The sequence below is a fragment of the Sinocyclocheilus grahami genome, unplaced genomic scaffold, assembly GCF_001515645.1.
Source record: "Sinocyclocheilus grahami isolate Dianchi unplaced genomic scaffold, SAMN03320097.WGS_v1.1 scaffold173.1, whole genome shotgun sequence".
NCBI lineage: Eukaryota > Metazoa > Chordata > Actinopteri > Cypriniformes > Cyprinidae > Sinocyclocheilus > Sinocyclocheilus grahami.
In genome coordinates, this window is record NW_015505352.1 from 809,348 (window position 1) to 826,930 (window position 17,583).

Below are 17,583 nucleotides of genomic sequence, written 5' to 3' on the forward strand. Positions count from 1 at the left end.
AGATCAACTGCACTAATCTAACAGAGATGAATACAAGAGGGGAGTGGCTCTCCGCCAAAAATATATATCCTATTTTGTTTGGATAACAGTAGCCGGTTCAAATTTTGCATATTGAGTTGTATTGTTTTGTCTGCATGTTCTAAACCCACGGGTATTTTATTACATTTAATAAAAGAGTCGCCGTGGCTTTCCCAATAGCTACAACTACCCATACATACAGTACATATCCAAATACATTTCGAGAGGATATACGGACATGACCATGGAGAGCCGATCCACTGGAGGGCGATGCACTGGAGAGCCGATCCACTGGAGAACCAATCCACTGGAGGGCCGATTCCACTGGAGGGCCGATCCACTGGAGGGCGATACACTGGAGAGCCGATCCACTGGAGGCCGATCCACTGGAGAGCCGATCCACTGGAGGGCGATCCACTGGGAGGGCCGATTCCACTGGAGGGCCGATCCACTGGAGGGCGATACACTGGAGAGCCGATCCACTGGCCACTGGAGGGCGATACACTGGAGGGCGATACACTGGAGGCCGATCCACTGGAGGCCGATGCACTGGAGAGCCGATCCACTGGAGAACCGATCCACTGGAGAACCGATCCACTGGAGAACCGATGCACTGGAGAGCCGATCCACTGGAGAGCCGATCCACTGGAGGGCGATACACTTTCAATCTGATTTGAACGCCACGTTCTCCTGTGACGTAATCCTCTCCGTTTCAGTGTATGGCAGACAGGCCCTTATCTAGAGGTCTCTGTAAATAAAGACATTTATACGGTGTATTCAGAACTAACAGTCGTGTTGATATGTAGGGATCGATGATCGCTGACCGTTAAGTGTTTCAGAGATCCTCTCGTGGGAATGTCCTCGGGTGATAGGATTTGGGGTGAGTACTGAGTGATGTGGACCGTGTTTAGTTGGATCTCCTCACACTTTCTCCGTTTACGAATCTCGTGAGCTCATCAGCGGTCCTGCTTCTGTATTTCTGTGTGTATCCACAATCGACGGCGAGCGAAGTCAAGTCATTTGTTATGCGGCGGAAGTTGTTGTTCCTTCGTTTTTATATCAAACACTACATTTATGGTGAATTAACGGTAGGTGTTTTTCAGTAACGTTAGACCGTTCTCAAACCCCCGTGAGATGTAAACACTGCTTTGATTTAAGCGTTTAATCCAATAGTTTATTATTTAAATGACATTACGTTTTAAGTAGCTTTAACGTAGTTTGCTACTTTTGTCAGTAACTTCATGTGTGGCTTCACTAACGTTAGTTTAATCGCTTTACTACGGAGTTTCCTCCTCGGGGTTTTTAGCTTCTCTGCTAACGTAGTTTCCACTATAGTAGAAAAGTAATACCTGTTTTATTACTCTGTTTTCTTTAACATTTTATTTGTGTTTTTATTCATCACATAAATAGCCCAGATAATGAGATTATGGCCGTCTAGATCAGAAGTTGCCTTCAAATAGCCTGTCAGGGTGGTGATACACGGGGCAGCTTATTGAGCACTTTCCCATTGAGAATGGGTAACACATTTCTATCTGAATCATTTAGATCGGTGGTGGGCCCTGTGTCTGGTTGGCCGTTGATAGCAACATTGCTCAAAAAGTTGACCCGCGTGTCTCATTAACCTCACAGTGGCTACGTTTTCATGCAACCAAATCCATTTGTAATCGTATTGACGGCTCAATCGGACTGAAAACCCTTCACGTAAACACCTTAATCGATCTGATTGAGCTCGATCGGATGGAAGGGGGTGGTTTATACTTTTACTAATACGATTGAGAGTGCATGTAAACACTCGATCGGATTGAACCCCGAAACTGAAAGAACTGCGCATGTGCAATGACGCAGAAATAGCGTAATGACGTATGACGCGCAGAACGAGCGCTTCTTCCTCTTGAGTGTTGAATAAATGCGTGTCCTGTCCTTATAAAACTCGGCAACTGTGAAGTGGAGCTGGACAACCTCCCACCAGTCCTTGTTTATGATTCTCATCCACAGCCAACCCGTTTTGGGCGCGGGGAGGGGCATTTTTACTGTTTGATAAATATGAGCAGCACGACACAGCTGTTTATATGTATATTTATCCATAAATTAATAAATATTAATTCTGCTCTTAAAAACAAATAAATAAACCGTGTAGTGGAGTGGTTATTATGTGTAAACAGTGAGAAACTCTATATTTGTGCAGTGTGCGCATGTCAAAAAAAATTAACACTACATTCCGATTCATCAATCGGAAGGAATTGAGTCCAATTGAACCAAAAATTGTGCATGTAAACGTGGCCAGTGTGTGTTTAGTGTTTATATGACGTTCGGTGTATTCATTTTATGTTTCACGTGTGTCTTTGTAGGTACTTTGGTTGCTTTACTGCTCTGAGGAATGAAACTTTACGCTATGAACCGGCAGTAAACGTCAGTTGTGCTACTACATAAACGCATGTGCACCAGAGCGATGGAGAGTGACTGTAGGATCCCTATGGCATGTCTGAGACCCCGGATCCTGGCCCTGCATGCCTTATTCTGGGGCTTAGTGTCTCTTAGGTGAGAAAAAAATACTTTATATATATATATATATATGTGTATATACAGATTCCCGTAAGTGATCTTCTAATGCAGTGTAATGTGAAACTAAGCTTTGATCATGCTCATTTATTCCAAGTTTAAACTTTTTTTTTTTTCCTAGAGTGTTTGGAGCAGCTCTTCTTAGCGATGAGAAGGCAGCAGGTACTTACAAAAATCAGGATTTCATTAAAGATTGTTCTTCTAAAGTGTACCAGGTTCATATACTTGTAATTGTCCTTATGTTTTTATTTTGTAGTTACGGTGACAAAGGCAGTGACAGCACCATGTTGGCAGCTGGAGGAGTTTGTGGTGGCTAAAGAGTGCAGTGCATGCGAAGGTTTGCAATTGGTGAGGGTATACACACACACACACACACACACACACACACACACACACAATTGCTCAAAAGCAGGGCTCCAGACTGCGACCATTTTTTCTGCTTGTGCGACTAAATTTTGTATGCGGTCGCACTGGCACGACCACCGCATTGTTCAACTCATAAGCTCTGCCATTTCTGTTGCATATGAGAAACATCAAGCGGCAAATGAAACTGAAAGCATAACAAAACCGCGCTACTCGTTTGAGCTGTGCAGCGCTTGGAGTGTAGGGCCTGGTTTATACTCGCCATGTCAGCACGAGTGTGAAGGTGCGCACAGCAAAAATGACGCCAATATTGAGGAAACGATGGATAGGTTTTCAAGCTAAAGAAAAGGACCGCTTCTTAAACCAGAGAAGGTGAACATGCTGGTATTCTTCTGGGGGAAAAAAAAAACTTGCAAGCACTGCCACCGACAGCAAGTTTAGTTTTGCTTTTCTTTTTGCTTTAATTTTGAAAAGCTTATCTCTGCTGTTTACCTCACGTTATGCTATGGAAGCTCTTTTTTATTAATTTTTTTTATTTGATTCCTCAGTGTTTGCTAAACGTTTTTGTTAAAGGGGTCATATGATGCAATTTCAATTTTTACTTTCTCTTTGGAGTGTTACAAGCTCTTGGTGCATAAAATAGATAGATCTGTAAAGTTGCAAAGACTAAAGTCTCAAATCCAAAGAGATATTCTTTATAAAAGTTAAGAGTAAACCACGCCTACCTAAAACGGCTTGTTCTCACATGCCCCCACATGTCTTCGTCACTGTGTGGGAAGATTTGCATAACGCCGCCCAAATGTTCATGCAAAGAAAGAAAGCATAACTTTTATTCTCGCTGTAGTATTGTTGCTGCCGCCATGTCGAGAAGACGCATTTGTGTTCTGTGTGTTTCGTTGTGAAAGCGAAACTACTCTGTTTGGCCTTCCTTTGGAGTGTTACAAGCTCTTGGTGCATAAAATAGATAGATCTGTAAAGTTGCAAAGACTAAAGTCTCAAATCCAAAGAGATATTCTTTATAAAAGTTAAGAGTAAACCACGCCTACCTAAAACGGCTTGTTCTCACATGCCCCCACATGTCTTCGTCACTGTGTGGGAAGATTTGCATAACGCCGCCCAAATGTTCATGCAAAGAAAGAAAGCATAACTTTTATTCTCGCTGTAGTATTGTTGCTGCCGCCATGTCGAGAAGACGCATTTGTGTTCTGTGTGTTTCGTTGTGAAAGCGAAACTACTCTGTTTGGCCTTCCAAAAGAGTTTGAGTAAATATATCAACTTCGCGCTGTGGATCACCGGATCGGCTTTCACCCTGGACAGCCCAGGGTCATCACTTGTGGTTGCCGCAAGCCCGCCCGCAGCGCCGTTCTCAAGCCCACCCGCCTCCGCTCACTCTAGCCCGCCGTGTGAAACAAATTTGTTTGGCCTTCCAAAAGAATTAGTGGCAGTTTGGCGTCAATTGCTTGAATGCAACAACAAAATACACCGTCAAACTCACTTCAGCCTATATATAAAACATAGAAATTCTATTAACAAAACAAATAAAAATACACCATGCTATAGGGCAGGCTATGCCTAATATAAAATAACAAATAACTTACATAAAGTTTAAATATAAGAAACGTTTAAAAAAAAAACTTCCAAAATCACTTTAGATGAACGGTAAAAGTCAACAGGCTTTTCAAAATCCAAAATCTTGCCAAACAGGCGCTTTTGCATCTCGTTTCGAAACTAAATCATCCGCCATCGTCTTGTCTGTCTCACCTCACTCTTCTTGTCAGTCAGCTCGACTCGCTCTCCTCACTGGAGAAATGAAATCTGATCTGTGATGCGACTGTCGTTCGGCACGCTCCATTGAGCAGCCGCGTTCAGTTTTTAATTGTAGTGTCTGTTCTTTTACTGAACGAAATTATTTTTATTACTATAAAAAATCAAAACGACGGTAGGGGTCGGTGCCGCAGTGGGCAAGTGACATAACCGGTGTTGCGGCTTAACACCGGTATCACCGTCAGCACCGTCTAGCGACACGCCTAATTTACAACACTGTTCCAGAACAGTTCAACCCAAATATTGAGATGTGTGCAGCACATTTTATGGAGGACTGTTTCCTGATCCTGGGAGAGTAGACTACAATGCCGGCTGTTCTGACTCACAGACTAAGTACGTTTTAGGGCTGTGCAATATATAGAAATATCGCAAATGTACATATCGCAATATGCATATCGCTACGGCTTACAATATTTGGGGCCATGAACAAAAGAGAGAGAGAAAATCACTCACTGCTCTTACCTAAATAACTTTTGGAGCTTAAATAAGAATCAAGTGCATATTGAATTCATAGAGTAAATACTAAGCAGTGTTGTATTTTTCCTTTTTATTATTCAGTTCCTAAACTCATGTTAAAATTATTACACTAATGTTAAAATGACATTTTTATGTAATGCTCACTAGTAAAACACTACCGTTCACTTTCAGAAGATGTTGTGGGGTGCTTTCTTCTCACAAAAAGTGAAACATGTATGCTAGTTATATTAGAAAACGGAATCAGAATGAGCTTTATTCACCACTTAAGTGTGCGCAAACACAAGGAATATGTTGTGATTTTACAGGAGCTCTTGATACATACATGCATACAAATAACCATATATACTGTATATAGGGCCTTTCGCACCGCTTTAGTTCCAGAACTAAATGTACAGTACTAAAGTACTGGGACGATTTTGCACGAACTATTTCCCAGTACCATTTAAAGAGTTGCATTCGCACCGACAGTGTGTACTAGGAAGTGATGTAAGCTGGTCGACAGCGACGTCATTTGTGTGTGGCGTTCAACAACAGAAACAAAGAAGAACAACATTAACAACAGGAGGATGGAGGACGCTGTGATCGGAGCTGTGTTTTGTTGTGTCTCGCGGGGTTCACAATAATGGACATGGAAAGGCTACGTATACGTAAAGCGATTGAAAGAACGGAAAGGAGGACTAAGAATCTCCAATGACAACTGGCAGTGCTACATTTGCTACAAGTGCCTGCACTTCAGCGTCCATCCATCTATCGCTGTCCTCCATACTTGCGAAATAAGTTGACACCATGTTTACAGTATGTTTACACAGCGTTTTAAATCATGGCCAATCAATGTCTACTTATGTCACGATTAGTACCAGTTGTGCTGGTTAGACCCTGCTCCTGATTAGAAGCTAATTTGGTTCTCGAAAAAGGCAGTTCGGTACTAAAATCGCACCCAGTTCCGGCAGTGCGAAAACGCCAAAAAGTGGGTAGTTCCATAATTAGTTCTGGTACTATGAAAAGGTTCCCATGGTGCGAAAGGCCCTAATGACACAAGATAGTTATAGAAGTTCACAGCACTGACTCAGCAACAGCTGAGTAAAACTGTTTCATCTGAGCATGTGGCACTTTAAGCATTATCATATCGCATATCGCATTTTTCTTCAATATCGCACAGCCCTAGTACGTTTTCATTTTAAGGATTTGCCACTGATGATTCAAACGCGAGTTTTGAGCAGTGTAGAGTAGCGCTTGTTTGTAATTTCTCCGATCACAAATGCAGACATGGTTTTATGTTTACGCGGCGTGATATGCAACGCGAAAAAAAGACAGTATAAGTCATTATAATCCATAATTATGTCCCCACTGGATGCAACACATGCCTTGTTTATAATGGGTTTTAATGTTTTTGTCTCGTCGTTCCGGCCGGGACACGGCATCACAATATGGTAAGGGGCGTAACATTTCCGTCACACACTTGAGGTATTCGCCCAATCACAATGCACTGGATAGCTGGCCAATCAGAGCACACCTCGCTTTTCAGACCGATGAGCTTTGTAAAAATCAATGCGTTTCAGAAAGGCGGGGCATAGAGGAGAAACAATAATGTACAGTATGTGGAAAATAATGTTGTTGTTTTTTTACCTTAAACCGCATAAACACATTTCATTACACCAAATACACAAAATAATGTTATTTTTAGCAACATCATATGACCCCTTTAATATATGTTTTGTAAGCTAGTTTGTCATTGTATCTTACTGTTTTATTGTTGTTGTGCTTTTTAATTAAGAATAACACCGAATCCATCTTTTGTTTTAGTCTTAAAAAGTGAAATATGTACAGGGTTGGGAAGGTTACTTTTCAAATGTATTTCATTACAGATTAGTGTATCAGCTGGACGTAAACGGCGTATGCTGTTCTGTGTCACATGGATAAGCTGTTTTCATTCAGATCAAATCACAACAACGTAGGAAACAGATCCAGCATGACGCAGCTGACACAGAACAGCATACGTTGTTTACATCCAGCTGATACTCTCCAAAATGGCGCTACAGGGTGATGCGGAGGAGACGAATTGTTGAATAAAGTCTTTTTTTCTTTTCTTTTTTTTCTTTTGTGCACAAAAAGTATTCTCATAGCTTCATAAAATTATGGTTGAACCCCTGACGTCAAATGGATTATTTTACCAATCTCCTTGCTACATCTCTGGACTTGGGAACATTTCAGTTGCGTTGCTGTCTATGCAGGGTCAGACAGCTCTCAGATTCCATCAAAAATATCTTAATTTGTGTTCCGAAGATGAGCGAAGGTCTTACAGGTTTGAAAGGACATGAGGGTGAGTAATTAATTAATGACAGAATTTTAAATTTTGGGTGAACTATCCCTTTAATGTTTTAAATATAACATTTTGAACATAGAAATAAAAAATTATGGCGGAAAAGAATATATTTTTAAATATGAAACTAAAACCGCCAGTGGTGGCAAATCACTTTCGTAATGAAAGAGTCATGGAATCATTCGATTTGTTCAAAAGGACCGATTCATTCAGGAATACTATCCACCCTATCTGCCCTAAATAGTATTGAAAATTACTAATGACACACAGAATTTAGGATGGATAGTATGCACATTGGGACGCAGGCAGTGTTTTTATGAATGTAATTGAATCATTCTCTCAGCTGATTCGTTCAAAACGCGGCTTCCTTCAGGAACCAAATGTTGCTCGCAGATGCACAACTCTTCTGATGTGGATTTATTTTAAAGGCAGTGGTTATTTGCATTAAGTGCAAATAGCCATAAGTTCTATTTACACCATGTAGGAAAAAAGTAGTATTTTCTTTACAACATGTGGTAGTAATTAGATTCTATTAATAATTATTGCAAACAGTGGCAGATGTACAATGGGAAAAGGGAGTAGAACGGGAGTTGAATGAGTTCGGCATAAGGCGGATTCAAACTCGGGTCAATCGCATCAAATCTTATCACCACGTGTCTCACATAAGTGTCTTTTAAATGGTCAATAGCAACCAGAGTTGCTCTTAGTGTAAATAGACTCCCCAAACCTGAATATGTATAGATGTAAGCAAATCAGACAATTATCTTTTCTTGTAAAACGTGACAAGATCGCAAGTTCGAAAGTGAAAGCATCCGAAGAACGGCAAGAGGAACTCCCGTTCACAAAATTCTAATCATAAATAGCCTACTGAAGAAAAAGAAAAGGTTGAATGTTAACCACTTTCGTTTCCATATAACTATAAACTATGATAAAAGTTAATCAGCATGCATTGATTAATCCCATGTTGTAGCAAAAAATAAATAAAAATTGCGACCAAATCATGTGCTCGAGCAACCAGTGGGAAGAATGAGTTTGGAGCCCTGAAAAGTTTTTTTTTTTAATGTTTTTAATAAAAAAAGGTATTGTATTCTAACCGAGGCCACATTGATTTATTTACAATATTACAATTTAAAATAGCTGTTTTCTATTTTAATATATTTTAAAGTGTCATTTATTGCTGTGATGGCAAAGCTGAATTTTCAGCAGCCATTACTCCAGTCTTCAGTGTCACATGATCCACATGACGTCACATGATATTATTAGTGTTGAGAACAGTTATGCTGCTTAAGAACGGCATTTATTTAAAATATAAATATTTTGTAACATTCTTGAACTCTTCAATGCATAAATTATGTACACACACACAGCAGTAGAGCATTTCATTTTTGTGAATTAATTTAAAAGTTTCCTCTGCTTACCTGCTGTCATTTTTACAGAAAACTATACCAGCCTGCAGCCAAACAGGATTTGTAGAAAAGATCAACTGCACTAAATCTAACAGAGATGAATACAAGAGGTGAGTGGCTCTCCACCAAAAATATATATCCTATTTTGTTTGGATAACAGTAGCCGGTTCTCCAACCATATACATTTATGCAAATTTTGCATATTGAGCATATTAATTTTTGTTTTGTTTGCATGTTCTAAACCCACGGATAATTTATTACATTTAATAAAAGAGTCACCATGGCTTTCCCAATAGCTACGACTTAAATGTATGTTTTGTGCTACTATGCCCAAAAGTGATTTTGTTCTCTGTGGTGGAGACACTTCGCTTAGTTTTTGCAACATTCCACTTCTTTCCATGCAAATTAAGTTCACAGTTGGAAAGCAAAATAGCAAATGTTTTTCTGGCTTACAATATTATTAATCCAGCCAGCTAAAAATCATACTAATTTACTTCACTCTTTCTCTTTGTTTTCAATTCAGCTGTCGCTCTACCAAAATGGAGGAGCATCTCTTTTGGAAATTTGAGGGCGCAATGCTGGCTCTCACTGTTGTCTTTGCAATACTGGTGGTCGCTAGACAACTCTCACTTGACCGCCAAGCCTCAGACAAGGTTCGGCGACAGATAGAGTCTATTTAGTAGACCGGACTGTACTAAAAGTTAATGGGCCTGTGGCCTGGTGTTATAAACTCTCAGCAAAAGGCATAACCCCACAGTTCATGGAGGCTTCCAGACATTATCACTGGTTTCATCTTACTGGATGCACAATGTGCTCTTACTCCCCAGACTGACATTACTTGTGGATGCTGCTTCTGTGAAGGATTTAACTAACTAGATGTGAATCTCAAGATCATCCCATCAAATCAGCAAACATTATGCAAGACAGGAGTCTAGTCCCTATTTTGTAACAGAAGATGTACAGATCTGTGTATACCTGTTCTTTTTAAAATGCTGTGAAGGTGATGTGAGTAGAACAAAATATGGGTGTGTGTTGCATGTTTTCAATAATCCAAAAGCACATCAAGTATTTTCTCAAGCCGAGAATGAACTATATGGTCAAAGTCTTGAAAGAATATACGATTTTGTGTTTCATCACAATGGGTTTATGTTAGTCAGGGTGAGTTTCAGTGAATATCAAAGTTTTGGGGTTTGTTCATTTGGCTTCATTCATTTTGGAACACGCCACCATTCATGAAATCACAGATGTTTTTTTCCAGACTTTCTCCAAACTGACACTCGTCCATCCATTAACATCGGCATGTTTCTTCCAGGAACATTATCAGTAATTTAATTAATTTTATATGTGCAGTTGCTGTTTGTTAAATCCTTATTTTCAGTATATACTTTTAATAGTGTTTTTGACACTTTCTTTAGAGACTTGTAGGTGCTCTTTATACCGCCAAGCCTCAGACAAGGTTCGGCGACAGATAGAGTCTATTTAGTAGACCGGACTGTACTAAAAGTTAATGGGCCTGTGGCCTGGTGTTATAAACTCTCAGCAAAAGGCATAACCCCAGTTCATGGAGGCTTCCAGACATTATCACTGGTTTCATCTTACTGGATGCACAATGTGCTCTTACTCCCCAGACTGACATTACTTGTGGATGCTGCTTCTGTGAAGGATTTAACTAACTAGATGTGAATCTCAAGATCATCCCATCAAATCAGCAAACATTATGCAAGACAGGAGTCTAGTCCCTATTTTGTAACAGAAGATGTACAGATCTGTGTATACCTGTTCTTTTTAAAATGCTGTGAAGGTGATGTGAGTAGAACAAAATATGGGTGTGTGTTGCATGTTTTCAATAATCCAAAAGCACATCAAGTATTTTCTCAAGCCGAGAATGAACTATATGGTCAAAGTCTTGAAAGAATATACGATTTTGTGTTTCATCACAATGGGTTTATGTTAGTCAGGGTGAGTTTCAGTGAATATCAAAGTTTTGGGGTTTGTTCATTTGGCTTCATTCATTTTGGAACACGCCACCATTCATGAAATCACAGATGTTTTTTTCCAGACTTTCTCCAAACTGACACACTCGTCCATCCATTAACATCGGCATGTTTCTTCCAGGAACATTATCAGTAATTTAATTAATTTTATATGTGCAGTTGCTGTTTGTTAAATCCTTATTTTCAGTATATACTTTTAATAGTGTTTTTGACACTTTCTTTAGAGACTTGTAGGTGCTCTTTATTAAAGTTTTAGTTTTTTTCTTTTTTCCATTTATGGCGTTTACTTTGACTCTTTGCCCTACAAAGAAATCTTTTATATAAAATTGTGAACAAACATCTTGGTTCATAATGTCATTCTTAAAAATACCAGCTCTGTACTCATATCTGACTGATATATGCAAGACTGCATTGTAGTGTATGTTAAAGCTGCTTGATTTGAAATGAAGAGTATGAGATGTATTGAAATCAACCCACCATTTTATTTTATTATTTTTTTGTTTCTTTATTTTGCAACTTTCAAGCACTAAACAGCAAAATTAAATATTGGATCTGCATCTCGTTTGTTGAAGGTGATATTTTGTGCCATCATCTTCAGAAAGACTTTACTCTCCTGGTTTTGGGTACAGAGGTACATTTCTAACTTTTCCCCATAAGTTTATTTACATTATGATTGGTTTGACATGATAATGCCTTTTTATTAAGGCTGATTGGTGGTTGTTTTTTTTACTCAAGTTAAAAAGGATTGAACTTTGATTGAACTTTGTCCCATAACTGATTTTAATTATCTACTTAAAATGTAAAAGGTGTATTTTTATGAAAGATGAGTGACATTTCCTGTCCTCTGTTGATAATGAACTGAGGAATAAATGGGAAAAAGGAATTGTCTGCCCTAGTTTGTCTGGTGTCGTGTGATTCTGTCATGATGGAAAATGATGTATTGTGTGTTTGAAAGTAAAAAAAAAAAAGAAGAGGTCACAAACTCCATAAAAAGAAATGAGTGCACTTTGATCCTTTTGGACAGGAGCAGATGTGGCCATGCTGAGAACGTGTCGTCGCAGAACAGAACTTTGCTGTGTTACACTGTGGAGAGGAACAAAATGGCAAATGGTAAGAAATATTTCTCAACTCCACCTGTTTTTGCTCAAGTGTACACACTGACTTGAACCCAGAGTTTCCTACCCTGGGTTTTAAAAACCCGAGGGACTTGGAATTCTCATTAAAATAATGACCATTAAGATGTGTCACAACACAAGTAACAACTAAGAAAATATTAGTCTGCCTCTCAGAAAGTACTTAAAGAATTTGTGGAACTTCTGCTACAAGCCATTGTTTTACTTTTTTTGTTTATTTCATGTGGTCTTCCTTCTTAAAGGTATAGTTTGAAAATAATTTGTATTTATTCACCCTCAAGTTGTTCCAAACGTGTATGAATGCATTTCTTCTGTTGAATACAAAAGATGATATTTTGAATAATGTTTCTAACTCAACAGCCATTGACATCCATACACTAAAAAATGCTGGGTTAAATACAACCCAGTGTTGGGTAAAATGGGGACAAACCCTTCTAACTTTTCCCCATAAGTTTATTTACATTATGATTGGTTTGACATGATAATGCCTTTTTATTAAGGCTGATTGGTGGTTGTTCTTTTTACTCAAGTTAAAAAGGATTGAACTTTGATTGAACTTTGTCCCATAACTGATTTTAATTATCTACTTAAAATGTAAAAGGTGTATTTTTATGAAAGATGAGTGACATTTCCTGTCCTCTGTTGATAATGAACTGAGGAATAAATGGGAAAAAGGAATTGTCTGCCCTAGTTTGTCTGGTGTCGTGTGATTCTGTCATGATGGAAAATGATGTATTGTGTGTTTGAAAGTAAAAAAAAAAAAAGAAGAGGTCACAAACTCCATAAAAAGAAATGAGTGCACTTTGATCCTTTTGGACAGGAGCAGATGTGGCCATGCTGAGAACGTGTCGTCGCAGAACAGAACTTTGCTGTGTTACACTGTGGAGAGGAACAAAATGGCAAATGGTAAGAAATATTTCTCAACTCCACCTGTTTTTGCTCAAGTGTACACACTGACTTGAACCCAGAGTTTCCTACCCTGGGTTTTAAAAACCCGAGGGACTTGGAATTCTCATTAAAATAATGACCATTAAGATGTGTCACAACACAAGTAACAACTAAGAAAATATTAGTCTGCCTCTCAGAAAGTACTTAAAGAATTTGTGGAACTTCTGCTACAAGCCATTGTTTTACTTTTTTTGTTTATTTCATGTGGTCTTCCTTCTTAAAGGTATAGTTTGAAAATAATTTGTATTTATTCACCCTCAAGTTGTTCCAAACGTGTATGAATGCATTTCTTCTGTTGAATACAAAAGATGATATTTTGAATAATGTTTCTAACTCAACAGCCATTGACATCCATACACTAAAAAATGCTGGGTTAAATACAACCCAGTGCAAGTAACAACTAAGAAAATATTAGTCTGCCTCTCAGAAAGTACTTAAAGAATTTGCGGAACTTCTGCTACAAGCCATTGTTTTACTTTTTTTGTTTATTTCATGTGGTCTTCCTTCTTAAAGGTATAGTTGACCTAAAAATGAAAATAATTTGTATTTATTCACCCTCAAGTTGTTCCAAACGTGTATGAATGCATTTCTTCTGTTGAATACAAAAGATGATATTTTGAATAATGTTTCTAACTCAACAGCCATTGACATCCATACACTAAAAAATGCTGGGTTAAATACAACCCAGTGTTGGGTAAAATGGGGACAAACCCAGCAATTGGGCTGTTTTGACCCAGCGGTTGGGTTAAATGTTTAACCCAACCTTCTGGGTAGTTACCCAACCGCTGGGTCAAAACAACCCAATTGCTGGGTTTGTCCCTGCACTGGGTTGTATTTAACCCAGCATTTTTTAGAGTGTAGTATTTCTTTTCCATAAGTCTGTGGCTACCAGCAATGTTTGTGTATACAAACATCGTTAAGAACCTCATTCAGAACATGCATGAAACAACTTGAGGGAGAATAAATAATAACACGTTATTGTTTAATTGAACTATCCCTTTAAATCCAAAATTTTGTATGAGTTATGTTACTTTCATGCAGAACATACACAACAGTCGTGTTTGTCACAGTACCAGAATGGTTATCCTCCTCCTTTTGAGACGTCTGCATACGCCTGGAAGACGGTTGAACTTTCTCTTCAAAACGACCTGTCTTTGAAGATTTGCGTTATATTCTGTCACAGCTCTTGTCTGAAATAAACAGGAAGTTTTCCGATTATCCAACGACCTGCGGTCCAAATTGCCTGCGCGCAGTAGCCTATTTCCACTCACCGCTTCTGGCGCGTCGTCAGTGAACGGTCCGGTCGGTTCGTAGTCTGGCGGTCTTGAATCCACGCCGCTGATTTTAGAATAAATGTATACAGCACAGTGAAGCGCTACGAGAAGTACAGATAAATTTGACATTGTATTTTTTAATTATAGTCACGTAGGAGTGCTTCTAGTCGCGAGGGGTCCGGCACGAGTTTTCACGCAAAGTCTTGTGGGATTTAAGGTCTTACCTGCTTCTACGTCACGCTGAGGTCGCCGTGATTTTGCCAAGTAAGACATGTTCCTGGATCAACACAACTGTCCAAATATATAGACTTAACCCAATCCCTACCCCTAAACCTAACCCTACCCATAATTTATTCCTAAAAACAGTGTGAAATGATAGCTGATTAACAAGGGTGTAGAAGCACCTAACCCTGATTGTAAGCCTAAAACAGATATTTCCTGAAAAGTTATCCCTCAATTCTGACTGGTTGATGGGAGTGTTGTTCCAGTTGATCCAGGAACATGTTGTACTTGGTGAAAGCACGGTCACCGTCACATTGATCACCCCTGCTGAAAGAGCTGATGATGAGATTGTCGAGGATTTATCACGGCCATTATATGTAGATTTCCCTTCCCTCTGAGACATTTTCTTCAGTTCTTATAATAGTGATTGGTGTCCACATCATTTCCTGTGGACAGATCTCACAGCAGCCTAATCCTATTTGTTTCAAAGAGGATTTAAGAAACAGAATGAGTCTAGATCTAGGACCAGGCTTTTCATCCAGGGATCTGCTTGCATTATGTAATGTAGGCTAGTTATTCTTAATTATGGCTATTGTAAAGTGTTTCTGAGAAAATGTATAGCTTTGTTTAAAAATATGTAAAGTAGGCTATTCATTATTTTATACGTATATTTCAGCAGCGTTTTCAAGCAACGTTTCTCTAACCACTAACCACAAAAGTTATCTTACAAGTTTTGCGCTAAACAGACGCTCGCTAAGTCTTGTTTGCCTGAGACTGAGAGGATAAAGGTTAACCACAGCAACTGTACGATCTCTAGCGATTTCCGATGAGTATCGGACTGTCACTGCATTAGATATAGGCTATCACAAATATAATAACAAACCTCTGACGCTTTTAAAGATTAAGATGACCGCTAACTTCGCCAAAGGCGTCAGAAGACCATTTTGGTAGATTGCGCACCGAAAAATCGTTGACATCATTTCCATCACAGTTAATTAAATCTCAGCCTTTTGTTATTATGAGATTCAATAGAAACCAATGATTGATGATTTTAGCTGTTGATGATGACACTTGTTGCCATCATTGATCGCACCCATTAGGCTAGCTGTAATGACTCACTTCAGACCATATTCTAACAGTTTTTACGGTTTTATTAAACAGTTACATTATAAACTCAAAGAGAATGTATACATCAATTCATTTAGATTAGACAGTGTTCAGAACGAATGAGCCTTAAAGACGTTTTATTAACTTAAAATCAACACGTTTGATCATATACACATAGACAAGTTTACGAACAAAATAACAGTACTATGAATACATCACCCATGTAATTTCACGCGTTAAATAGATGAGGTGTCCCAAGCATTGCTGTCACGAGTTTCTTAGCACAGTGCCTGAGAGAGAAGAGAGCTGCGCGAGCTCCATCAGTAGCAGCGCAAGAAGAAAGTATTGCAGGCTGTTCCTCGCATGCAATCACACAGTCGCCCGATGCGCGGTCCGTGCTTCATGGCGCAGCGCTCCCCCACATCACACTAAGAAACACGGTGCATCGCATTAGATACTTGTATAGTCACTTCTACTTGACGATGAACGCTATTTCTAAGAAAACATAAAAAATGAACGAGTTTACCCTTGGAATGACACTAGCTTTTTTCTCCACAGATAACCGATTGTCCTGATCTCCGTCCAAAAGTTCATCGAGCGCCTCAGCCTAAACACAATAAACGGAGAGAAAGCATGAATTTCGAAGACAGATAGATTAGAAACGAGAATTTAAAGATTCATTTCTTATATTTATCCAAGTGAAACCTTAGTTAATAACAGCTATTTCTACTATGAAAATCGAAGTTACAGCGAATCTCATGCTTTCATAGTGATGAACATAGCTTCACTTGAAATTTCAGAACCCATTCAAGGTAGAGAACTTAATCCTGATTGTTTTACGCTGCCCCACATACTGTTTTTCAGATGTAGGAAACTTTTTTTGCGTCAACAGGTTGAAAATGTACTTGTTGAGTTATGCCATATGACACTCTCGTTTATTCTCTTACCAGGTCTCTTTTGATGAACTGCTCCTCTTGCGCGCTCAGTCGGTTGTCCAGTGACATCTGACCCCTGCAGACGCAGAGCAGCGAGAGGAACACGCTCAGGTAAACCGCCGCGCGGACGCTGTCCATGGTGCTGAATGCTTTGGCGTCAGTAAGGTAAAACTCAGAATTTAAAATACAAAATCCTTTTTATAACTATTTTCTGTTTTAGCGGTAAGAGCGTTGAAAGTTTTTCTCGGCGCTTGTGCTCTTGTTGCCGCTTTCTATTGCTTCACTGGGTTGCTGGGAAACTTTCTCTATTTATACGATGTTCCTGCTACCTGATGTATTCACGTAACGTCACTGCATCCGTATTCAGTAGGCTGTTTTTTTTAAAGAACCAGCTGGGAGTCGGTTTGAATCAGAGATGATATCGCTTTGACATCCGTGCAGTTTAAATCCGCTGTTTGTCCGCTAAGAAAAATTATTTAATTTAGTTATTGGTATGCAATTGTTTGAAATGACTGGTTGAATGTAATCATGCATCTTGTCCTCTTTACTTAATGAAAAGAACACTGTTTCATTTAAGTACATAATCTTAAAAAAAGGTTCCAATGGTCTTTATTCAAGGGATGAAAGGTTTGATGTAAGATTCTTCATGAATCTAAATGCCAATTAGGACCTTTTTAAAGATCATTTTCAAGAGTGTGAAGTGAATTTAGGTAAATTGAGCAACCTTGTGACATTAAGATGCCCAAAAAGGGTAACAAATGACCTGTAAGATCATGAAGTACGATATGTCTTTATATTCTTTTCTCTCTCTTTAAAACTGCATAACTCCATAAGTGTGTCGTTCATGTATTTAAAAGTCAGTCTTGGCATTTTCTCTGTTTGTTGTTGTATCAAAAGTTCTGTGAACCTTTAGCAACAGTGAGCACAATAGCTAAAGAGTCGACAACAGTAAATGCGTGCTGTAAAAACATGAGCATCAATGAAAGTATTTTTTTTTTAATGA

At 38.9% G+C, this 17,583-nt stretch overlaps 2 protein-coding genes across 2 annotated transcripts; one reads left to right on the plus strand and one right to left on the minus strand.

The window, feature by feature from the left end:
- The first annotated feature begins 723 nt into the window (after positions 1-723).
- LOC107593543 (protein JTB-like) lies at positions 724-11,944 on the plus strand. The gene is made up of 7 exons (XM_016283304.1): positions 724-898; positions 2,367-2,556; positions 2,699-2,739; positions 2,834-2,925; positions 8,998-9,077; positions 9,491-10,392; positions 11,196-11,944. The coding sequence occupies exons 2-6, from the start codon at positions 2,453-2,455 to the stop codon at positions 9,645-9,647; spliced, it is 474 nt and encodes a 157-aa protein (XP_016138790.1). The 5' UTR covers positions 724-898; positions 2,367-2,452; the 3' UTR covers positions 9,648-10,392; positions 11,196-11,944.
- Positions 11,945-15,725: 3,781 nt separating this feature from the next.
- On the minus strand, positions 15,726-16,828 carry LOC107593588 (cocaine- and amphetamine-regulated transcript protein-like). Its single transcript, XM_016283368.1, has 3 exons — positions 16,593-16,828; positions 16,172-16,252; positions 15,726-16,073 (listed from the first exon to the last, which is right to left on the minus strand). The coding sequence occupies exons 1-3, from the start codon at positions 16,716-16,718 to the stop codon at positions 15,966-15,968; spliced, it is 315 nt and encodes a 104-aa protein (XP_016138854.1). The 5' UTR covers positions 16,719-16,828; the 3' UTR covers positions 15,726-15,965.
- Between the last annotated feature and the right edge of the window lie 755 nt (positions 16,829-17,583).